Source organism: Ambystoma mexicanum, chromosome 10 (genome assembly GCF_040938575.1).
Source record: "Ambystoma mexicanum isolate Mex_15411 chromosome 10, UKY_AmexF1_1, whole genome shotgun sequence".
Classification (NCBI taxonomy): Eukaryota; Metazoa; Chordata; class Amphibia; order Caudata; family Ambystomatidae; genus Ambystoma; species Ambystoma mexicanum.
In genome coordinates this window covers 677,958,805-677,983,811 of record NC_090932.1, presented here as the reverse complement: position 1 = coordinate 677,983,811, position 25,007 = coordinate 677,958,805, and the positions used below count along the sequence as shown (strand labels likewise).

At 47.2% G+C, this 25,007-nt stretch overlaps 1 protein-coding gene across 3 annotated transcripts in view; it reads left to right on the top strand.

The window, feature by feature from the left end:
- Positions 1-25,007, top strand: part of PLS1 (plastin 1) — a 697,248-nt gene that overhangs the window by 563,813 nt on the left and 108,428 nt on the right. For all 3 annotated transcript variants that reach the window (XM_069618268.1, XM_069618269.1, XM_069618267.1), the window contains exons 7-8: positions 895-1,060; positions 11,332-11,474. In XM_069618268.1, coding sequence (XP_069474369.1) covers positions 895-1,060; positions 11,332-11,474 — 309 coding nt within the window. The remainder of the gene's footprint in view (positions 1-894; positions 1,061-11,331; positions 11,475-25,007) is intronic.

The window sequence follows — 25,007 nt, the reverse complement described above, 5'->3', positions numbered from 1 at the left end:
TTGTTCCCCCCTCCCTGCCTCGTCGCGCCTTGAAACACTTGTGTATAGGCGCGTTACAAATGCCATATCATATCCCCATTCCCATTGAGGGTTGTTAGAGCGACTGAGTGTAATTTCTCAAGTACAACTTTTAAGAAGCAAAACATGATATGTTCAACCTCTTGCAGAGCAATGTTTGTCACCTCACCTACCATCAGTTGAGAATTGTCTCTTACTCCTTTTTCTCTGAAAAGTCCATGCTCTCTTTTTCTTCATCTCATTTTCTTTCTCATTATCTCTGCGTACCTTGTTCTCTGTCAGTCGGCTGTCAGTGCACATCTTTGAAATATGCCCTTTTATTTCTTGTTAATTGGAACTCACTCATAATGTTACCGATTGATTAAGTATTCATTCATGTAGTCCTTTGCTCATCCTCTGCCATCATTTTTTTCCAGCTGGGATTTGCGTAAAGCCAGGTTTAGCCAGGTACGGACTGGCCTATAGGGAAATAGGGCAATGCCGGAACCCAGAGCGCTGAATGCTAGTGTGGGCCAGTTTTTTGGCCAGTGTGGCCCACTTTGCTATGTTACTTCACCATGCGGCTAGTAGTTTTGACCAGTGTTGCTGAATAAATATTCTTTAAAATGGTACTACTTGTATCGCATTTTATGAAAAAACTCCCCCTTGAGTAGTGCCCAAACGGTCTGTCACAAAAGGAATGAATTGCAACTTGCAATTGTGGGGCACTTTTTCATTGGTGCCCCAGTGCGACCCTGCTTGTAGCCAGGGTACTTGCGTGTCTTCTTGTCCGCAGCACTTGGAAAGCATTTTGAATCTTAGAGCAGATTGTCTTATTTGGTCTAGTCGGATAAAAAACTATAATTTTACTTATGTTGATATGTTTTTTGCGCTCAGGAAAATTTAAATCTTGCACTGAACTCGGCATCAGCCATTGGCTGCACGGTGGTGAACATTGGATCGCAAGACTTGCAAGAGGGGAAGCCACATTTGGTGCTGGGGTTGCTGTGGCAGATCATCAAAGCCGGTCTCTTCGCCGACATCGAAATCTCCCGAAATGAAGGTAAGGAGATGTTATTTTAAAGCAGTGTTAACTAGGTGGTACTGTGCAAAAGTTATAAAGAACACAAGGTATATGGGCAGGACCTAGAGCAACTATTCATCTAATTGGGATTCATTAAATCTAAACATAAGCCCAGCAATACATTGCAACATTTGAGATGGTATCCAGTCAATATATCTAAAACACTACAGAGTGGTACATTTCAGAGTGGACCATAACACCAAAAAACACAGCTAACGTTAGTTAAATAAATAAAGGGTAGCTGAGTAAAGGGGTTAAAATCGGTCATGATGGGGTTGGGGTGGTGTTATAAGAGTTAAAAAACAGGGATTTGCACCCCCCAAAATTAAAAATAACAAAACAATTTGGTGTTTTTCGGTATTTTGTCTGCAATTAAATTTACCACTCTGTAATTGTGGTCGGTAAAATCACATATAACCTTTGAGATTTGCAGTGACCGTGTTTATGAGCATGTATTTAATGGAGAAAGAGTCTGTAAAAGGATATACAGTACTCGCATCCTCTTATTATTCTCGCAAGTTAAGTTCCGTTTTGCACGCTATCCCACAGCCAGTGACATGATTAGACAAGTCATGGCGATTTGTGCCCTCACCGAGTAAATAAGTAACCATTACTGCCCAACCTCATGTTACCAGACACTAAAGCTACCTAAACGTGGGAGCGGGCATTTAAATGCCAGAGCGCCATCCTATCAGAATGGTTCTTTTGTTTTATCACCTTGATTGAAATCTTTGTGTTGGATTAGCTATTGCCAAAATATAGAGTAGAGATAGAGAAAGTAGGAGTGGGTAGCTCAAATAACAGCCAATCATGTACCATAGAAAGAGGGTTTATTCTTTGTCTGAGCCATGCAAACACACCACAGCAAAGTATCTTTAAAACCCTGTTAACTCGATATTAGTAAAAGTTATATTCCAACCACCAATGGAGACCGCCTTCCAATAGGAGTTTTACCTTTACATGCATCAATTTAAAACTGCGTTCAAGTGTGCCCTGTCTCGTAGAGATTTGAACCACTGGCCGGAAGACCCCCCAATAAGCCTGCAAATAAGTAGAGGAAATGGCTAGGAAGTGAGCAACGTGCTACTGCCCCTTGCATACGAGGCGATTACGCTACACACCCTCCTACCTTACATTGAACTGAAGGTGCATGTGATGTAGAAATCGGCAGAACTTGTAAGTGCACTATTAGCAAGGCCGCAAATGCTGTAAAAAGCCTAGCCAGAGAGAGTAAGGAGTCTTCCCCCTTAGGAGATATTATATTGTTTTTAATTAATAAAATGTGTGATTTGTAATGTGACGCAAAACAAACAAGTTTCTTCATCTGAACTCATCAGGTACCAAAAGCAGCCATAGTGCCAGTTGTTTTCTATGGCTCATCAGAAGTGTGTGCTGTTTACCTAAAGTCCTACTTGGTAGTAAGACTTTAGTAAGCTATCCCAGTGGTTTGTAGATCCCCAGCTCCTAGTATCAGTCTGTACTACTCAGAGACCTTGGTAGAGTGGCGGAGCAGTCAGGCTTATCATAAGAGGAAGATGTGAGCTGTAGCTAAGTACACTGAACCTAGCTAGTAATGCACATCAAAGAAACACACATACATTTATATTAAAATATAGATCTATTATATTTACATGAGAGTCACTGTTAAATACTTAGCACAATAAAACAACACACATAGGTATACTTTACAATACTTTGAAAAAACCACTTCTTAGTTGGTAGTTGCTGAACGCACACAATTGTTACAGGAGTTTGACAGGTCTACCATACTATTGGTAGTAATGCGCACCCATAAAGTAATGCAGGAATTGTATTCAGTCAGCATACACATATAAAATAGTGATTTTTGGGAAGGAAAACAGTCGGTTAGTGTTATCCTAGTAGAGCTTTAGATTCTAAAGCCGGTTTGCCTGCACAGCAAGTCTTTTAAAGTCCAAAACGCAACCCTAACTAAAAGGCAATTCAGAGAGGCTTAAAGTCTTGAAAAGTAGCAGTAGTCAAAAGTTCCTGTGGATACTTTCTAGTCTCTAGGAAAGACGATACAAGAAGGCTTAACCAATGTTGGAGACCCTGTTACAGGACTCGCTAAAGCGACACATGCAGCGGCTTCAGTCGGAGATAAGAGAGGGTTGTCCTGGACACCTCTACTTGCACTCGAACGCTCTGGGGTGACGTTCTGGAATAGGTTAAGCAATACCTTTTTCCCCACAGTAGTTAGGTTTAAAGAAAACGTTTGTGGTGGATGCTCCACAATGTTGCAGCTCTGGACCCGACTTCCGGATTCCTTGTTCTGATGACGAAATGGCAGGACAATAGACAGGATCTCTCCGCAGCAGTCTCAAGGGAGGACCTCGGGCACAGCTTTCATCAACTTCTCTGGTCAATCTGCATTTTTGGTGCCTTTTCTGCAGCACCAACAAAGGATGCGATTCGCCCGGTCAATCTTCTTTGGTTCCTGCAGTCCCACACTCAGATGAAGGGGTCTGAACAAGTTGGATTGGGTCTCTGGAGTGTCCTTGAGGGTTCAACAAAGACTTGGAGGGATTCAGCCTTTCTACGATGATGCACTTGAAATGGGCAGCAGGTCTCCTGGTATTGGGGTTTCGCAGCTTTGGAAACTCACAGGACCTCAGAAGAGGGCTCAGATCAAAATTTATCTTGGGACTGGTTGTTCCCACCAGTCAAAGGGAAGGAGTCATCCTCTTCGGAGTTCATCTGTCACACAGAAAACAGAGTCAGGACAGCAGTGGTCGCTTCAGTGTTGCAAAGTGTCTGCAGGTGTCTCTGGTCGTCTTCTTATTCTGTTGCTTCAGCTTCCAGTGGTCGACTTGCAAAAGCTCCAGGAGCTTCACCTTTTATACAGTTCTAGCACTCACTCCTCTTCATCTTCCCCAGCAGTTTACAGAAAGGGGCATTTGGCCTTCCAATCAGGACAGCCAGCCCCCCAGTGGGAGCTGGTCCTATGCAGGCACACTGGCAGATAAAGGACAGGGGGGTTGGCAACTCCTCCCCCACTTACTGCCTGCCCAAACACTCTGAAGCCTAGGTGGGGACACCCAAAGGTTCCCGCCAAAAGCAAAACGCACATACAGGCCTTCCCCACCGAGAATGGTAGAAGAAGGGCTGACAAAGAACAACCACACTAGTATTGAAGGGAGGCCCTAAGTTTGTACTTGGGTGCCCCTATTGTGCACTACTGAGGCTATGGACAAATCACACAATAGTGGGTAGAACACGTCCACTGCCACCAGCCATAACTAGGAGATTGGCTATGTGACTAAAAAGTCACAGGAGCAGAGAGAAGGGGGATGCTAGGTATCCCTTTGACACTCCACATAAGGTGGGGTGTGCCAATCTCTCAGACCATAACGTTTTAGTATCTCTCTATCCTTAAGAACTGTATTTACTCTGGGATAAAGAAAATAATCTCAAAGGAGGACCCAGCAACACTGCGCATAAAGAGCCGTGTGCTGCGACAAAAGTAAAATACAGATGCCTTTAAGTGTTATGGAGGGAAATAGACTCTATAGGACAGGTAAAATACAAAGAATAGAGTTCCAAAAGACAGAGCCCATGAGAATGAATGAGTGGAAAAGGGCTCCACTTATTCAGGATTTCAGAAAAAGGTCCAGGAGTCCAGCAAAACGTGCTCAAGGTCTCACTAGGAGAGGGGATGAAGCATGAACATGATAAATCTCCTTAACATGTACCTCATTCCTTTATAAATGAAGTAGAAGCGATCATTGCCAGGGTAGGTAGCAAATGTACCTCTTACACAGCCATTTCTCAAAATATCACACATGGCCGACAAAAACTCCACTGCTTAAACTTACCACAGATAGCGCAGCAAATACTAACAAACTCCAAGAAAGTCTTAAGCAAAATCTTTATTGGACAATTACTAGTCAATTGTTTGGCCTACGATTAGTGCAGAGAACAACCCATGCCAATTTCAAGAAGGCCTACCGATCAGTTGTAAATGGCTGCTCTAAAGCCTCAAAATCTGTCGGTGTAGTGCAATACGCGGGTCATACAACATTGGCACCCAAATCATTGATCATTCCTTAACATAGATAAAAAAGAGCCCAAAAGTTATAACCGCTCCTTTCCGGTCAGACTGGTTTGACTCAATCCAGTCTTAGTGCAAAGTCGACCAGGAATCTTCACTGTTCCCAATTCATGGTAACTTCTATAAGACCACAGTGGGATGTGTGGTTCAATCCCATGGCTACGGTTTGAATATGTTGCTAATTACCTCTGAAATGAACTACCAGGTTAGATGAGGGAAGGGACGGACCTGGATGACAGAGAATTGGTAATGCCTAAACTACGAGGACATCAATGCTTTCCTAAAGCAATTAGGAGGAACATATAAGCCCCTAGGGATGTCAAGATTAAATGACCACAAGAACCCATAGACCCCCACTCCAGGCCCAATTACTTGGCAGTAAGGGTGGTGAGCTGGATAGGGGTGGTATCTGGTGATGAAGGGCTGAGTTGGCCCTGCATACATTTGATCTTGTGAAATGCAGACTGGCTCCATGTTGTAGGTGAGGGCTTAACTTGTCAGCTATCCACCCTTGCTAAACTGAGCACGGAAGAACATTCCCTCATTGGTGAAAACAAACCACAGGTTACCAAATGCACGATGGATACTTTTAAGATCTCTTGCATTGTTTAAATCTTGCAAATAAGTCCAATAAGCAACCCAGGCAGCACATTCCACCTTGGCTGAGCAGGTGACTGCAGGCAACCTAATTGCGCTGGTGAGACCCTCCTTGGGCCTTTTTGATTTGTAGTTGCTGTTTCCTTGGTGTCCCTTGCCCCCTCGTTCCCTTCTCCTCTGGTGGTTCCTTTGTGTTGTTCCCCGCCCTCCGTTCCGCCTTCCAGCCCACCCACCACCCTGATTGGCTGCAGTGATTTCCCGGTTAGTGTTACACTCCCTAACACACCGCGCTCGCCATTCCACTTTGGCTGAGCGGGTGACTGCAGGCAACCTCATTGTGCTGGTGAGACCCACCTTGGGCCTTTTTGATTTTTAGTTGCTGTTTCCTTGGTGTCCCTTGCCCCCTCGTTCCCTTCTCCCCTCTGTGTTTCCTTTGTGTTGTTCCCCTCGCTCCCTCCTGCCTTCCAGCCCACCCACCACCCTGATTGGCCGCCCCCTCTTTCATTACTGACCTTCCCAGGGCAGCCCCTGCCCGGCAGCGCCCACGGCTAAGGGCCCCTAGGCAAAGGGTGGTTCCCATAGAGGCAGCTCCTAGTTGTGTCTGCAGGTGTCCGCAGGGGAAGCCAGTTGCCAGCCATCAACCAGGTCCAGACCCGCACGCTACCCTGCATACCCCTGTTCACATAGCAGACTCTCAAACTTGGGTGTGTTTTTCTCAGGTTTAAAAAATTGCATTGTGAAAGTACTTAAAATTGCTTTGTGAAACCTAGGCCTTTTCCCCTCTATTCAGGATTCTCAAACTTAGGTGTGTTTTTCTCCTGTTTTAAAAATTGCATTGTGAAAGTACTTGAAGTTGCTTTGTGAAATCTAGGCCTTTTCCCCTGTATTCAGGATTCTCAAACTTAGGTGTTTTTTCTCCTGTTTTTAAAATTGCATTGTGATAGTCTTAAAATCTGAGTGGCTGTCGTCTTGTCCAATTGTCAACTTGTCTCGCCTCTCTCTATCTCGTCTGCTTGCACCCTGCCCTGTGTCCTTCCCTAGTGTTCTCCCCTTACCTCTCCCTTCCTCTTCTCTCCTCTCCCTTCCTACTCTATGGTGCTCTCTGTCTCCCCTATCTTCTCTAACTGCTTCTCTATCGACTATCCTGCTCTCCTCATTAAATCTGGTAGGATGAAGTTTAAAAAGAACATCCTGGTCTCCAACCCAGGCCTCCCTATCGCGGACACCTATACCAGTGCCTCCTCCAGGCAAAATTTCACTGACATCCTCTTTGTCGTTCCCTCAACAGACCCATGGACCCTACATATGGTCTCGGTGCTCTCTCCCTTCTCTTGCTCTCCCATTAATGGTGGCACCCGGTGGGAGGCCCTTCTGGCCTCCTTCTACTCCTCTAAGGTCATCATTAATGTTTATGTGAATGGTACCGTCTTGGTCGAAGGCCCTCAGGCCAACTTTCTCCTCTTCAATAGATGCTTCCATTGCCTCATCAATTTCCTTTCTTCTCCTGCTGTCCCCTCCCCCCCTCCACGGCTTCCTTGCCTCCCCCTACTGCCTCCTCCTTGGCTACCTTGCCCTTTTCTCCTTCCTTTTCTGCCCCCCTCGGGCTTCTTCTACACCTCTGCAGAGCGTACCTCTCATTTGTACCTCTCCCCGGAAGTCTTTCAAGGATGGCAACCTTCTCCATATTGCCACTCTAAACTCTCACTCAGTTGCCAAACTCTCCTCCGACATCTGCCACCTTCTGGAGGAACTTGACCTCGGTGTCCTCGGTCTCATGGAGACATGGTTCACGGCCAGCTCTGTCACAAGCTTTGACACTCTCCTCCTTGACGGCTACAAGATCCTCTCCGTTCCCAGGTCCAACCGTTCCGGATGGGGTATAGCCCTGATCTTCCCCGAGCGGATTCCTGTCTCTGTCATTCCTACACAGGCCTTCTGCTCTTTTGAATGCCTTGTCTGCAGGCTCTCTCTCTCGCTCCTAGCCATTCCCTTACTGTGGCTACTATGTATCGGTCACCGGTTCAGATCTCCTCCTTCCTCTCTGAGTGGGCAGACCTCTCCTCTTCCCTCCTAGCCTCGACCACTCAACTCCTCCTCCTTGGAGACTTCAACATCCACCTCGATGCTTCTTGTCCTTCCTCTGGACTCTTTTGCAACCTTTGCGACTCTCTCACTCTAATTCTCCCCTCTGGCCCGACTCACTCTGCAGGACACACTCTGGATGTAATGATCTCAGACATTCCCCTTTCTATCCCTCTCACCTCTCCTTTCTCTTGGAGTGATCACTTTCTCCTTTCCTCCCAGCTCACACTCTCTACCCCTCAGGCCAAGCCAACTCCATCACTGCCACCCATCTTCTCGGTCATCCGACCCATGAAGTGCTTGTCAGTTGAGGCTTTCTCCACCACTTTCTCACCCCCCACACCCCTTTGGCTGTCTCCCACCCTGACACAGCCGTTTCCATGCTCCACTCTGCTATATTTGATACTCTCGATGTTCTTGCCTCTGTCATGAGGATCCGCATGAAGCCGAAAACCAAGTGCAACTCCTGGTACGACTCAGACTACATCACACTCAAGTGCAACTGGAGGGTGGCTGAGAGGAAATGGCGTGCTTTTGGTACATCCTCTGACAAACTGGCCTGCTCCAAAGGCAATACCGGCTCTCTGTCCTCACCAAGAAGAGAGTTCACATCCAAGTCTGCGTCTTTGCGCCATCAAACAACTCAGCTGAACTCTTTAAAATCTGCACAGAACTGGCCAATCCTACCGCAGTCTCTACCTCTCCTGTCCCTTCCCAGACCCTCTGCATGGCACTGGCTTCTCATTTCATCTCTAAAACTCTGGACATCCTGTCCTCTCTCTCCTTCCTCCCTCTACTCCCTGCTCTTCCTCTGGCCCTTCTTCGGTCACCTCTCCTCCCTCCTTAACTGCCTTTCCCCTGTTCTCCCCAGACAAAGTTTCTAGACAAGTCCAATCTATGAAAGTCTCGTCAAAAAGGGTCCATCACTGTTCCTCCAAAACTATCAAGGACCACATTGACTCCCTGGCTCCTGCTCTGGCCGACTTCTGCAACCACTCCTTCACCACTGGAGTCTTCCCTTCCCACCCTGAATCACTCCGTTGTGCATCCACTTCTTAAGAAACCCTCTGCGGACCCGTCCTGCCTGTCTATCGCCCAATCGCCATCAGTCCTTTCCTGGGCAAACTTCTGGAAAAGCTGGCCATCCCCCAGCTTAATCTTCACACTGAATCTGTTGGTTTTCTCCAGGATCATCAATCTGGCTTCAGAGCTGCCAGAAGCACGGAAACTGCTCTCCTGAACATCCATGAAGACCTGCTCACCAACCTTGATTCCAACGCCCCCTACGTCCTCCTCTTACTTGATCTCTCTTCTGCCTTTGACATGGTCAACCATGCCATCCTGCTCAAACGTCTCCGTGATAACCTGGGTATCACCGGTTAGGCCCTGGTGTGGCTGACTTCTTTCTTCTCTGATCGACCCTCTCAGGTTCAACTTGGCTGTTTCCTCTCCTCTCTCCTCTATCCCTATCTCTACCTGTGGTGTTCCCCAGGGGTCCTATCACTCTCCCTGGCTGTTCAACCAATACCTGGCACTTCTTGCCCACCGTATTGCCGTACTCTGCCCCAATTTACAGTGCTATGCGGATGACACGCAGCTCATTTTCAGGCTACCTTCCGCCACCTCTTCTCCCTCTCTCATCTCTGACCATCTGTCCGCAATCCAGGAGTGGTGTGCCGCCAACGATCTCTGCCTTAATGCCAGTAAGACTGAGATTCTCCTCATCGGCATACCAGCTCCCTCCTTTCCTGTCACTCTCTGGCCGGCCTCTCTTGGCCCTCTTCCTGCTCCCACTTGTGTGGCTAAAAACCTCAGGGTCATCTTCGACTCCACACTCTCCTTCTCTCCTCACACATCTCTGACGTCTCTAAGATGTCACACTACCAGATGCACCTCCTCAGAGGTATTCTTCCTTTTCTCTCCTTTCCCCAGAAGCTCATTGTCTCCAGAGCTCTGGTTCTCTGTAGGCTGAACTATTGCAACAGCCTCTTTCTAAATCTGCCTGCTTATACTCTCCGCCCTTTGCAACTCATCCAGTACAGGCCTGAAAGACTTGTCCTGGGCCTCAAGCACAGGGATCGTATCTATCCAGGGCTGAAATCTCTGCACTGGCTCCCAGTGGCTGCGAGGATTAAGTTCAAAACCCTCTGCATTGTCCACAAGGCCTTCTGGGGCCTGGGGCCTCAATACCTTCAACTCTCCCTCCCTAAATAGCTTCCTTCTCGAGCTCTTTGCTCATCCGCCTCCAACTCCCTCAGAGTCAGTCGCTTTTCCAAGCAATGAGTTGGTGGTAGATCTTTCTTCGGCTGGGGCCTCCCTTTGGAACAGCCTCCCTGAAACTTGAGGAGAATCATCTCCGGTTCCAGAAGCACCTCAAAACCTTTCTCTTTGCCTCTGCTTTTTCTCCTCCTCTTCCCTGCTAACTTTCCTGGCTGAAACTGCACTGGTTACCTGGCCACCGTCTGATCTCAGGCCCAGGTCCCCTCCCCTGCCAGGCGCACACCTGCACTGCCTTCCTGGCAACCCCCGCACTTGGGGACTTTTTTCTGTATCCCTACAGTCCCAATACGAGCACAATTCTGACACTTTCCACAGTTTAATAGACCAGAGATACTTTGCCCATCACTCATGATGTGTCAGCCAGAAGTTTAAACACTGACCAACAAGACATCAACTGATACCGTTATTCAATGGGTGCTACATCGCAATGTTTCTTCTGGCAGAAGTTGCAAATCTGACCATATTGGACAGTGCATTACAGGTAGATATGAGACCAGATTAGAAGTGTTCCCACTTTAGGAAACGTCTCCAGACAATTGTGCCAATGTTATCTGTCTGGCTCTTAGGATGTATGCAGTGGTGATTCAGGGGTCGGTACCCCACCACCTGCTATGTGATGTGGGAACTGGGGAAGGTGTCAGGAGGGAATAATGATTTACAGTTGAAGTTTTATCACCTAACCAATCGAGTCTCACACCTGCTGGTCATAGATTAAGGCCCGCCACAGGGGAGGGAACAAGGCCTTATATAAATCCATGCATAAATAAAGAAGGTGTGGGTGATTGGAGTAACCTTGCAGTGTGGAGGTGGAAGGGTGGAGAGAGCGGAAGGAGCTGAAGAAGATGGAGGTGCAGGGAGGGATGAAGTCGCAGGAGGTGTACGCAAAGGGAGAGCTGAAGGCATGGGGCAGCAAGGAGAAGAAGCGAGTGCAGAAAAGGAGAAGAACAACATCAAGGAAGAAGGGGGAGTGCAGAAGAGGCAGGAGGAAGAGAAAAATGTCCATCTAATGATTTTCAATGGGAATGATTTGCATGTATTGTTTGCATTGTAACTACTCGCCTTGATTTCACTGTTGGAGGGGGCCAGCCTTGGTAGAACGAGTTGTTTGTTCTGTTTTGCATCCCATATGATGCACTTGCACTCTAGAATCTGTGTTGCTGGTTACATGGCTATCTCGAACCCATTAACGTGTTCTTTGTTTGATTTTGTCATTCACTCCTAGCCCTGATTGCCTTGCTAAGTGAAGGGGAAGAACTCGACCACTTAATGACACTGTCTCCAGAGGATTTGTTGCTGCGCTGGGTCAACTACCACCTGATGAATGCAGAATGGCAAAAGATAAGCAATTTCAATAGTGACATTAAGGTAGGTCTGAGTGAGGACCACAGTGACAATATAGCGCACTTTGCCGAACAACATGTACCGCAGAGAAAGATGAAAGGTAATGGAGCAAGGCAGAAGCTTGCCAGATACACATATCCTGTGTACCTTGCAAGCAAAGCATAACTGAAAATGCAAAGATTTAACATGAAACTGAACAGTGGTCTTTGGTACGGTTAAAAATGAATGTGACATTTTATATATTTCTATTATTTTGGTTCTTATTTTTGGACATATTTTTAAATATCAAGATTGTGTGCACTGGCTGGGTGTTTTGCCATCGTCCCTTGCCCTGGTGATTTGTTCCCACCCCTGCCTCTCCTCTGGATTTAGCACACTCCTGCAACCTGCCCTAGTAATGTGGCTCGTTCCTACCCTGTTGATGGCTTGCCACTGGCCTAATGATGTGTTCTTCTCTGACATTTGCCCCGTTGATGACCCTCTTCTGCACCCTGTCCAAGTGATGCCTTGGTCTAGCTCCTGTAATGAATCCTGCAGAATCCTCACAAAAACCCTGCCCAAAGTCTCCTCCCATGTGGTATGGGGAAGGCCGCCACTACGTGATCCTAACCCTAGGGGTGGTATTAGCCAGGTGGATTACTTGGGAGGAGAAAGGCTGCAAGGGAATATGACGGTTCCGACAAGAGGGCCACAGTATTTGTCTTCTTCAGAAGAACTTTCAGTGATGTCAGAATCTTTATTCATTTATTTATTTTTTGCCTGTTAGGCGCTTATACAGCAAGTAAAATATTGTTTCAAAGCGCCCAGAGGGCAGAGGGGTGAGGGGGGGGACAAGGGAGTGAAATCCATAGTGAGAGCAGCGAGGGAAAAGGAGGTAAGGACAAACCTATTATGCCTTGTGAGTATTCAGAATGTGCAAGTGCAGCAAGGAAAAGGGCAGAGGGAGTAAGTGCTGGGGGGTCCGGGCTCATGGGTGAGGCACAGATGAAGTGCTTGGTTGTTGAGTGCTACATGGCCAAGGGCCATGTGAAGAGTATGTGCGATCCTCCAGGGCAGATGGTGTTCCAGAGCAAGTGCTGAGAGAAGACAGGAACTGAGCCAATTGGGTGTGGGAGGTCAGCGGCTTCGAGGATGCCTAAGGACCCCAGACACCAATCACAGCAACTGTGGAATTAGCAGAGAAGAGAAGAAGGGAAGGAGGAGCTGAAGAGCAAAGTCTTGAGGAGCTTCTGGAATTTAAGAAATCTGCTGAAGACGCAGAAGCAGGGGGAGGCTGTTCCATAGGAGGGAGCCAGCTGAAAAAAGCGATCAACCACCTACCCGCTGTTTAGCAAAACGCTTTACACACAAAGAGTTGGTGCCAGAGGAACTAAGTGGTCTAGATGGAGAGTATGTCTTAAGATAAAGTTGAAGATAGTATGGGCCACGGGGCTCAGACAGCCTTGTGGATAATGCAGAGGGATTTGAATTTAATCCGTGCAGCAACCAGGAGCCAATTGAGATGTTTTAGGGCAGGAGAGATGCAGTCCCTGGGCTTCTGTCATTCGCCGTCCTGTTTGGCGTTTGTATCCGCGTTGGCGGTTACGCGCTGGAAGGGCGTGCGGAGGTTCCGCTACGTGATTTCTCTGTTACGCACCCTACGGTCTAGTGGTTTTCCAACATGGCGCCGCTGGTAGTATTTCTTTCCTCCTCTCCCAGCGATCGCCGCGTTGAAACCCCCTTTACTGCGCTAGCTCGCTCCTTTGGGTTTACACGCTAGTTTTCCAGCCTTGACCACCTCGGTCACTTATCTGTATTTTCGGTCCGCCTTCCCGGACTACCTCTCTCTCTCTCTCTTCCTTCCCTCTCCTCGCCTCTTTTCTCAGCTCTACGGTGCGCTGTTCTCCACGCCCGCCTTCTCTGCCTTACCTTTCGGCTGCGCTGTCATTCAGCCGCCCTGGTTCCTGTTGCTCCGGAGTTGTTTTCTCCGTTGGTACCCTTTCCGGTGGCTCTCTTTCTCTCTGGATCCTTCTTGCCTTGGATGTCCGGCTTCGCCTGCTCCCATCAGCTACCTGCCTCAAGAACTCCACTACAACTCCACTACAACTGCTTGCTCCAGATCCTCTCAAACCGCTGCACTCCTCGGAGGGTTTTTTCTGCCTGTACAGGCTTTTTCCCTTCGTACTGTCTGGTCTCGGGAAGGGGGCCCCAGGTTTGCTATACTTTAGCACTCACTGTGGCTTCCTCTCGAGACAGATACTTTCAACACAAAAAGGAGAAGGACTATCTCTCTCACAGGCAACTGCAACCTGAGGACTTTGAATCAGGTGAGGAGAGTGGGGAGGAACGGGAGTTAGCGGAATCGGCCAAACAGGACAGATTGCAACGCCAAGAGATGTCGGCAGAAGAGCAGATACAAGAATTATGGAAGGCCATCCAGGGAATGTCCCAAGAGTTACAAACTGTTAAGGCAGAGAATGTAGTCTTGAAACAGATGATTACTGCCCGCGAACCACAATCCCCAGAACTTCCTGTCATGGCTCTTTCGGCAGGGAAGTTCGATGGAACTCCTAAAAAGGTCAAAGAGTTTTTGGAGGCCTGCTTAGTATATTTTACTTTCAGGCCCCGGCTGTTTGCCACCGACCAGACAAAGATCGGGTTCATGATTTCGAACATGACCGGCAATGCCCTGGCATGGGTCACTCCGCTGGTTACCGGGGCTAATCCCATCTTACACGATTTTGCTGGTTTTCAGACCCTGTTGAAGCAAACCTTTGAGAGACCCGAACTGACTTACACCGCCTGCGAGGACCTGTTGGATATCCGACAAGGGTCATCGGATGTTCTATCGTACATATCAGAATTCAAGAGATTGGCTTCGGGTGCTGGGTGGTCTGAACAGGCACAATTTGCCATATTTCGGCGAGGCCTTAAGGAGGAAATTAAGGACGAACTCGCCAGAGCATCCAGGCCACCATCTTTTCCGGATCTGCTTTCCGCAGCCTTACAAATTGAATACAGACTGCAGGAACGAAGGTCAGAATGCCGAAAACAACGAACAACCGTTCATTTTTCTGATTCCACCGTCTCCTCCTCTCCTTCCCATACTTCAGACGAACCCATGCAGATTGGAGCTACTAGAGGACCTCTTTCCGCGGCTGAAAGAAGAAGAAGGAAGGAGAAAGGTCTATGCGCCTATTGTGGATCGGATCAACATCTCCTCAAGGAATGTACTGAACTTCCTCAGAAACGTCAGGGAAACGGTTTCCCTCGGCGCCAGTAGGGACCTGGTTCCGAGGGGCTTCTGATTCATCCACCAGTCCCTATGTCTCTCTCTCTATTTCGGCTCCATACATTCCTGAGGATTCCAGGCTTATGGTTCTACCTGTTATTATAAAGGTCAACGGCAGAGCAGTCGAGTGTCTCGCACTCCTGGACTGCGGAGCCGCCGGAAACTTTGTCGACATCATCTGGACCAAAAGGATGGGTCTCCGTACCTTGCCTCGCAAAGAAGATCAAAAGGTAGAAGGGGTCGACGGTTCTCCTCTCTCTTCAGGACCCATTACTCACACCACCGAGGACCTATCGGTTACCATATTTCAACATTCCGAGACAATCCGGTTCGACATCATTCGAGCTGCCCATTTTCCGGTTATTCTTGGCATCACATGGCTCAGAAAACATAACCCTCATGTCAATTGGGCGGACAATCAACTACAATTTTGTTCCTCCTACTGCAAGCTCAACTGTTTTTCTGACGACGGTATTCCTCAGATTGTTACAGGGTCTACCAAACAACTGGCTGGGGTTCATGCTCTACCTCTGTACTGTTCCCCTTACTCGGAGGTGTTCGTCGAAAGAAAGCCAGCGACCTTACCTCCCCATAGGCCAGAAGATTGTAACATTGACTTAGAACCTAATGCTTTGGTTCCATTCTGTAGGATGTTCTCTTTAACTCAAGCGGAAAGAAAGGTTCTTAAAGATTATCTTGATGCCAATGTTCAGAATGGGCTCATTCAACCCTCCAAGTCTCCTGCCGGAGCTTCTTTGTTCTTTGTCAAGAAGAGGGACTCCTCTGACTTGCGCCCATGTATCGATTACCGAGGCCTCAACAAGGTTACCATCCGGGATCGGTATCCTATGCCATTAATACATGAGATCATTGAAGCTGTTCAAGGTGCACGTTGGTTCACCAAATTAGACCTCAGAAATGCCTACCATTTGTTACGCATCGCCAAAGGAGATGAATGGAAGACCGCTTTTCGCACTCCTTTCGGTTTATTTGAGTACCGAGTAATGCCCTTTGGTTTGGTGAATGCTCCTGCTGTATTTCAGCGGTTTATGGATCGGATGTTTTCAGACTTATTGTCTGTCTCCATGATCATATACCTGGACGACATCCTGATATATTCCGGCACTCTAGAGGAACACAAAACCCATGTCCAAAAAGTTCTGGAAAGACTTAAAGACCACCAACTTCTTGTCAAACCAGAGAAGTGTGTTTTTGCTGCTACTTCAGTGCCCTATCTAGGGTATCATCTATCTGAAAGAGGTATCGCCATGGATCCCAGCAAAGTATCAGCTATTCTGGACTGGCCTTCTCCGACTTCGATCAAAGAGGTCCAAAGGTTTCTCGGGCTCTCTAATTTCTATCGCTCATTCATCCCAAACTTCTCTGAAGCAGTTCTCCCTATTACTTCTTTACTCAAGAAGGCCAACAATCACTTTAGCTGGACTTCCGAAGCAGAACAGAGTTTTCACAATCTCAAGAATCTCTTTTGCACTGCTCCCATTTTGCGCCATCCTGACCAGAATAGACAGTTCATCGTCGAAACTGACGCCTCGGCCATGGCCATTGGAGCTGTTCTGCTACAAGTGTTCGAGGAACGAGAGCACCCCATTTGCTACCTTTCCAAGACGTTGACTCCCAGCCAACTCAACTACTCCGTACTGGAAAAAGAATTGCTGGCTATAAAACAAGCATGTGAGACCTGGCGACATCTATTGATGGGAGCAAGGCAGACTGTTATCATCAGAACGGACCATAAGAATCTCAAGGTCCTTCAGAATATGGAGTGTGTCAACTCCAGGCAGGCTCGCTGGGCATATTTCTTTGCCCAATATGATCTGCAGATTACCTACTTGCCTGGTACCAACAATACTCTTGCGGATGCACTCTCTCGGAAGGGTCCCAAATGTGAGGAGGAAAGACATACCCCGGAGCCGATGTTCCACAGGAATAGGATCTTAACAGTAGCTAAAACCTTTTTGGAAGAGGTTCGAGCTGGTGTTGCTTCGGAAGGTACTGTTCCGCTACTCAGAGGAGAGACTTCCTACTCCAACAAGGAGGGTTTGCTATACCTCAACCATCGTTTATACATACCTTCCGGTCCACTACGTCTGAAGATCATAAATTGGTGTCATGATTCACTCACTGCAGGTCATCGTGGGAAGCTAAATACCACAGAATCTATCACTCGTTCTTTTTTTTGGCCGGAACTCAAAAAGGATGTAGAGGACTACATACTCAGTTGCCCGGTGTGTGCCATGACTAAGTCCATTACCGGCAAACCCTTGGGTCTTCTCACCCAACCTGAGGTACCCTCTCGCCCTTGGGGTTTGCTTTCTACGGATTTCATTGTAGAACTTCCTGTTTCCAACTCCTGCTCATGTATTATGGTTACAGTTGACACCTTGACCAAACTGGCTAATTTTTCCCCATTGCCTGGTCTTCCCACTGCTACCGAGATGGCTGAGGTTTTCGCCCAGGATATCTTCCGTCTTCATGGTCTCCCTGACAAGATCATCTCGGATCGTGGCAGCCAATTCGTTTCGAAGTTTTGGAAGGCTCTTTGTTCTCGCCTTGGTATGGAACGTGCCCTGTCGTCTGGCTTCCACCCTCAGACCAACGGTCAAACTGAGCGCCTTAACCCCACATTGGAAAAGTACCTTAGATGCTACAGCAATCGTCTTCAGGACAATTGGGTTTCTTTGCTTCCTACGGCAGAGTTTACTTATAATAACTCATTTCATACAGCCATTGGACTCTCTCCTTTCTTTTGCACCTATGGGGTACACCCAAGATCCCTTCTTCCCTACATTCCGTCGCCCACCAATTCCCCGACGGCTGAAGAGGTACTGCAGTCTATTTCTGATGCACACGTCGCTGCCAGAAGGTGTTTGGAGAAGAGTCGTCAATACAACAAAACCCAAGCGGACAAACATCGTAGGCCTTGCCCTGAATGGAAGGAAGGGGACAAGGTCTGGCTGTCCACCAGGTTCTTACCGCGATGGGTTCACCCTTCTAAACTCTCTCCTCGCTTTTTGGGTCCTTTTCCCATTCTTTCCAAAATAAATCCTGTTACCTTTCGACTTAAACTACCTCCTTACCTCCGCCGCATTCATCCTGTCTTCCATGCCTCTCTTCTCAAACCTTTCATTCCGGACGTCCACCAGAGAGCTGTTCCCGACCAGCCTTTTCCTCAGGTGGATTCCTCTAGGGAATATGAAGTCTCTACTTTACGTGACTCCCGCCACTACCGTGGTAGGTTGGAGTATTTGGTGTCCTGGAAGGGTTACCCTAGGTCGGAAGACTCGTGGGAACCGGCTTCCAACATTCATGCCCTCGGTTGTTGGCTCAGTTTCATGCCCGCTTCCCCTTTAAGCCGGGGGTCCTACGCTCTGGGAGGGGGCATACTGTCATTCGCCGTCCTGTTTGGCGTTTGTATCCGCGTTGGCGGTTACGCGCTGGAAGGGCGTGCGGAGGTTCCGCTACGTGATTTCTCTGTTACGCACCCTACGGTCTAGTGGTTTTCCAACATGGCGCCGCTGGTAGTATTTCTTTCCTCCTCTCCCAGCGATCGCCGCGTTGCAACCCCCTTTACTGCGCTAGCTCGCTCCTTTGGGTTTACACGCTAGTTTTCCAGCCTTGACCACCTCGGTCACTTATCTGTATTTTCGGTCCGCCTTCCCGGACTACCTCTCTCTCTCTCTCTTCCTTCCCTCTCCTCGCCTCTTTTCTCAGCTCTACGGTGCGCTGTTCTCCACGCCCGCCTTCTCTGCCTTACCTTTCGGCTGCGCTGTCATTCAGCCGCCCTGGTTCCTGTTGCTCCGGAGTTGTTTTCTCCGTTGGTACCCTTTCCGGTGGCTCTCTTTCTCTCCGGATCCTTCTTGCCTTGGATGTCCGGCTTCGCCTGCTCCCATCAGCTACCTGCCTCAAGAACCCCACTACAACTCCACTACAACTGCTTGCTCCAGATCCTCTCAAACCGCTGCACTCCTCGGAGGGTTTTTTCTGCCTGTACAGGCTTTTTCCCTTCGTACTGTCTGGTCTCGGGAAGGGGGCCCAGGTTTGCTATACTTTAGCACTCACTGTGGCTTCCTCTCGAGACAGATACTTTCAACACAAAAAGGAGAAGGACTCTCTCTCTCACAGGCAACTGCAACCTGAGGACTTTGAATCAGGTGAGGAGAGTGGGGAGGAACGGGAGTTAGCGGAATCGGCCAAACAGGACAGCTTCAGGCCAAGGATAAGTCTCGCTGCCATATTCTGTATTAGCTGGAGGGCTCGCAGAGTGTAAGAAGGTAGGATCAGGAGGAGGCTGTTGCAACAGTCAAGCCTAGAGAGATCCAGGGCGCGGGTAACATTGAGCCTCTGGGGGAAAGTGAGAAAAGGGAGATTTCCTTTGAGAAAGAAGAGCTGAAAGTGGGACTTCTTGGCAATGTCCTAAGTGTGAGGGAGGAAGGAGAGAGAGGAGTCAAAGATGACTCCAAGGTTTATGGCTTCAGAAGAAGGAGCCAGGGGAGAGCCAAAGGAGGAAGGCCAGAGTGAAGGGAAGGAGGGAGCAGGAGTCCCAATGGGAAGGATCTCAGTTTTACAGGCATTGAGGCAGAGACTGTGGAGGTGCACCAGGACTGGATGGCAGATAGGCAGTCTGGGATGATGGAGGGTGCAAGAGGGTCAGCAGGAAGTTTGCAAAAGAGATGTGTGTCATCTGCGTAACACTGGAAGCTGGAGAAGGGAGGAGATGAGGCATGCAAGCAAAGCAAGGTAGATGTTCTAGAGCCAAGGGGAGAGGATAGAACCATGGGGGACACCACAGGTGGAGAAGAAAGTGGGAGAGGTGGAGGTGCCCTAGATGACATAGGAAGAGCGGTCAGTAATGAAGGATGTCAGCCAGTCCAGTGCCTGTTCCGAGATACCAAGGGTATTGTGGAGCCTTTGTATGAGGGTGGAATGGTTGACTGTGTCAACGGCAGAGGAGAGATCGAGAAGGATGAGGACAGCAGGGGAGTTGGAGTCCAGAGATGCAAGCAGTTCTTCACAGATGTTCAGAAGAGCAGTTTCCATGCCTCTGGATGCTCGGAATCCAGATTGATGGTTGTGGAGACCATCAACAAGTTCATTGTGTGAGTTGAGTTGGGGCAATGCCAACTTCTCCATCAGATTTCCAAGGAAGGGGGTGATGGAAATAGGGCGGTAGTTGACAGGGCAGGTAGGGTTTGCTGAAGGTTTTATCTGGAGTGGGTGTACAAGCGAGTGCTTAAGGGAGGAGGGGAAAGATCCAGTGTTAAAGAGTGATTGCAGAAATCAGCGAGTGCGGGGGCGAGGGAGCCAATGTTATCCTTGATGGTTGTATGTATTTGTGAATGTATATAGCGCATTCCCCCAGGGGGGACCGGGCTAAGCAATATTGCATCTGGGCGCAGGTGAAAATTAAAAGCAGTCAAAATAGAGGCCAGCTTTTAGCGAATGCTTTTTAAATGAAAAGTTGAGTTTTTAATTTTTTCCTGAATTCGAACAAAGACTTTATATTTCGCAATTCAATTGGTAAAGCATTCCAAGCTCTTGGTACTGCATAAGAAAAACATTGGTCACCCCATGTAACTGACATGGTTTTGGATGAGCATGGGGAAACCTGTTTAGAAGCGACCTTCATGGAGCGGACAACTCTGGTAACTTCTTCAAGTGTGACAGGGGGAGTAGGAGGAGAAAGAGGAAGGAGGAGGGAGAGGGGGCCAAGGGAGGCAAGGGGGTGAGGGATAGGTTGGGTGGGTGGCTAGCATGGGTGTTCAGGATGTCCTGAGTTTTGGTGGCCAGTGCATTGCAGAGGACCTGTGGAGGAGGAGACTGCAGAAGGGTTGGCTAGTTCCCTGCAGACCTTGAAAAGTTCAGCCATGTTGTTGGATGCACTGGAAACCTGTGCCTGTATGTGGGCTCTTTTCTTGGCGCAGATGTAGAGTCTGTATTGCCTTTGGAGCAGGCAGCAGGCCAGTTTGTCAGAGGGTGAGCCTGAAGTTTACCACTTCCGTTCTGCCGCCCTGCCCTTTCATTTGAGGACCGCAAGTTTTGAGTCGTACCAGGTGTTACGCTTAGAGGCAGGTTTCATACGGATCCTCATGACTACGGCAAGAATGTCAAGAGTATTGATAATGCAAGCTTTAGTAGCTTGCTGTCAAAGCAAGGTAACGCCTCCAAAAATAATACACCGTCTCAATAATAAAAACCATGAAGTTCAACATGGGCGTCCTATACATACAAATCCCTGAAGTAACTCTTCAGTGTTGGATACTTATAATAATTCCTCCTTAGGTTTGGGTTATGAAGATAAGAATAAAACCTTACCTCCTTTAACTATCTTCCCTAAAATTGTACTCAGTGAAAAGAGTAAATCACATACAGTAGAAATTGAGGCTTTTAATGAAGAAAAAAGTAATACGCACACTGGGGACTTTGAGTCCTACAATGCCATAAGTACTGGGATGAGGATGAGGAAGAGGGACTCAGAGGTCCCGAACTGCAGAACGTAGTCTAATGACCCACACCCGAGCAGGACTTTTGAATATATAAAGTCTCCACAGGTGCAGGCCATTAGAAGAACAACAAGAAGGAGGCAGTGAGGCAGGAGAGGTTTCAGGCTGCAGCAGCAGGAGGGTGAAAGTATCGAAGATGCCAGAGCCACCGCTGTTTCTAAAGTGTGTGTTGGTCCTGAAAGGGTCTTCGTGCTTACAAATCATTATTGCAATGGTCGCCCAGCTGGAAGCGCTGTTAAGGAAGGCTTTCCCCGTGGACAGAGAGACTCTCCTCTGTGCACGTCTTGCTCAGGTGGCTGGCGAGCACTGAAGCATGTTTGGAGCAAGAAGAGCTCCTTTACCGTGCTGTGCGAGCCGTGAGAATTTGATCGAAGCCATCAGTCATACTGGCAGCATCAAAATAAGCAGAGTTGGATGGAGCGGACACGTAGAAGGAATCCAGTGAATTTACCGTTGCCAGGAAATCCCGGAATGCTCCGTAATCATCTGCTTGCTGTTTTTCCTTTTATTGAATACCAAACCAATGAAAGAGAATCAGATATGCATTATAACAATGTTGATAAAAAGCAAGACAGGAAATATTACAATTAGTATTATCCAAGCATAGAATGTGGCCAAAACCGAAGAAGTGTAAAATTGAAACAAAATAGTAACCACCATTGCCAAAGCAAAGAAAAAGCAATATTGAAAGAAGCTAAGCATAACTACCATTGCCAAAGCCAAGAGAGGACAATGCTGAAATCAACTAATTGTAACCATTATTCAAGAGTAAAGAGGCAATAGTTGAGGAAGCATTGGCATAGGCCACAAGGAGTCACTGTAACACAGAGTCAATATCAGCAGTTGTTTGATGTAGAAGTGGGAAAACAAAAGTGACAGGAGAGAATCCCTCCTGATAGACCGTATCAAGGAGCAGAGAGAATAACCTGCTTTGCCTGTGGTAAAAATAACAATGGAAAAAACACCAATTTATCTCACCGTTTCTCAGAAGAAGTTGTGAATTTTGATGTTGATGAAAGTCGAAGACTTGCTAAAAGGTTTTGAAGTAAACCACAAAGTACTTGTAGTTGAGTTAGATGAGTTTGTGTTTTGGAAGCAGAGTATACCAGGATAGGGATATTTTAGTTGTAGTCCTGGCAGGTGAGAGGACCAGGAAGAAATCAATCAAGTACGGTTGTGTGATGAAGAATAAGTGGCAAGACCACTACAGTGTTTTGTGATATGTTGTGGAATCATCCTGACAAACCTTTATTTGTTGATACAGAAGAATTGTAAAGGTAAAAGTGCTTACTTAAGAAGAAGAAACTATTTATATTTGAAGAGATCAAATCCTTTTCATTTGATTGAACTTTTGTTGAAAGTCCAAGTGGAAGTCGTTTGTAAGCAAGACAAACTTTTCACTTAAAACTTGGTTACAAGAGGGAACTTTATTTTTTGAACATTCACTTGAAATTCCTGTTTGAATCTGGGTAAGGGGAACCAACTCAGATAACAAGGTTATATAGTTGTTAAGTTCAAGTTGAATGTAGCTGTTATTCCAGTTACATTTGAAATTGCCATTCATTATCTTTGAGTCGGATGTATGTACATGCGTTAGGGACAGTTTCCTTTTTACAGTGTTTCCTCTAGTTATTTTGATGGGTGGGGAAATCCTCTTCAGGTTAGGGATAGTGAGGCGTTTGTCACACCCTTTTGAGTTAATAAAATGGTTCCTTGTAAAATCCTTTACCAAGTTGTCTGCCCCACATTTCTGACCCCTGACATTCCATACTCTCTGCCCTGGTGATGTGTCCTGTCCCTACCCAGTGGATGTATCCTGCTCTTACCACTGTCCTAGTGATGCCATGTTCTTGCACTTTGGCCTAGTGATGTGTTCCGCTTCCGCCGCAATGATCGTGTTGTACCATTGAGGTGTTCCGCTTTGTTGAATAATGATCCTGCTGCAGCCCACTGTCGTGTTCTTGCCCTTTGCCCTAGTGATGTGTTCCAATCCTGCCTCAGTGATCAGTTCTCTTTTTGTTCAAAAGTGATATTCCCGTGCTCCCTGTGAATTAATGCAGCCTTTCACTTCCATTGAGTTCTCTAAAAACATGCAATTTTTCCAGAAGTATTCAGATTAATGAATGCTACTTAATGTTGGTCTGGTAATTTATGTCCTGTTTGGTTATGTTAGTTGGGTGCATGGTTGATATGTGTCCTCTTTCAATCATGTTGGGTGTTATATGGGCATGAAACAAACAATTGTAAAAAAAGGAGATCTTGTAGTAGTCTTAGAGATTTACCATTATTAGCCCAGCTGTCATTTTTTGAGCCTAGCATTTCAGCCAAAAACGTGAGTTGGCCCTGTGAGGCAGGCATGGTATCACAAGTAAGGACACGGGCACAAAGGTTCATGTTTCAACACCTTTATTAAGTTTGACTGGGGTTGGAGTCCTTTCCTATCTGGCCCTAATTCTATAATGGGTGTAGTGTTGACCATCAAAGTAAAACAAAATGGTCCAAGTCAGTCAGTCAAACAAATGAAAAGGTCTGGGTAAGAAACCCTGTACTTGCCCTCACGTTCCACAATAACTAAGTGGTCTACCAGCCCCATCATCCATGCACGACTTTAATGAAGTAATCATCCACATTCTCAACAACCTTGTTGGCCCAAATCGGGCGACACTATTTTTGGGTGATCTAAATCACTGGCGTGGAAACAGCTAGACAAAGAAGCAATTGGGTTGGAATGCGCACTGTCCAACATCCACTTCCAGGTTCAAAACAACTAACCCACTACAGGGAAAAACAACATTCTGGGCTGGGTGGTTACTAACCACCTCAATACTATCATGGATCAAACCAGACCATGTATATGGTCAGACCATCATATTATTGAGTTTCATGTCCTTTTTGCAGACCCACCTCTTAAACCACCTAATCCTCTGAAGACTGTCATCAGTTATAGCTCTAAAAAGATGTGCCCCCAAGATTGTCTGATGTCAATCATAGCAGGCACCCAAAGTCCTGACTCTGCCGATCACCTGGTGTCTTTCTTCTCCAGCAAACTTATAAAGATGCTGCATAAGCTTGCCCCTCTCAGACCTAAACTTGTAAGAGACAACATTGGACACCAAAAATGGTTTATTCTAGAACTTGGGGACTTAAAAAGACAGAAGCGTAAACTTGAATCTCAATGGCTGAAACAACAAACGGAGGAAAACAAAACTGCTTGGAAAAATGGCGATAAATTATACAAACTAAAAATTGTAGATGCCAAAAAGACTTTTCTTAACACCCTGATTGATAAATCTTCCAATTCCATTGGTAAGCTTTTTGAGATTGTAAAAAGAAAAACCAGAGGCGCCCCATACCATTTTCAGCCCACTCCCCAAGACTGTACGAACATCCAGACGGCCTTTGAGGCAAAAATCAATACTGCAAGGGACAAAATTAAAGATTAATCGAGCTCCAACATGTTGACCAGGTACCCTCAGAATCTTGAGGTTATGTCTCATAAACATCCCAACTTCTCCTGCACTCCTATTACTATATCTGATGTGCAAAAAACGCTATCATCTATGCACACCACCTCATGTCCAGAAAACATCCTCCCAACAAAGCTAATACTTAAACATGGCGATTTATTCGCCCCATTTCTGACCAGATTTGTGAACGCCTCTTTTAGAGACAGTTCGGTGCCAGACTCCATCAAGGCTGTCACCGTCACCCCTGTCCTCAAAAAGTCGAACCTTGATCCAAAAGAACCAAGCAATTTTAGACCGA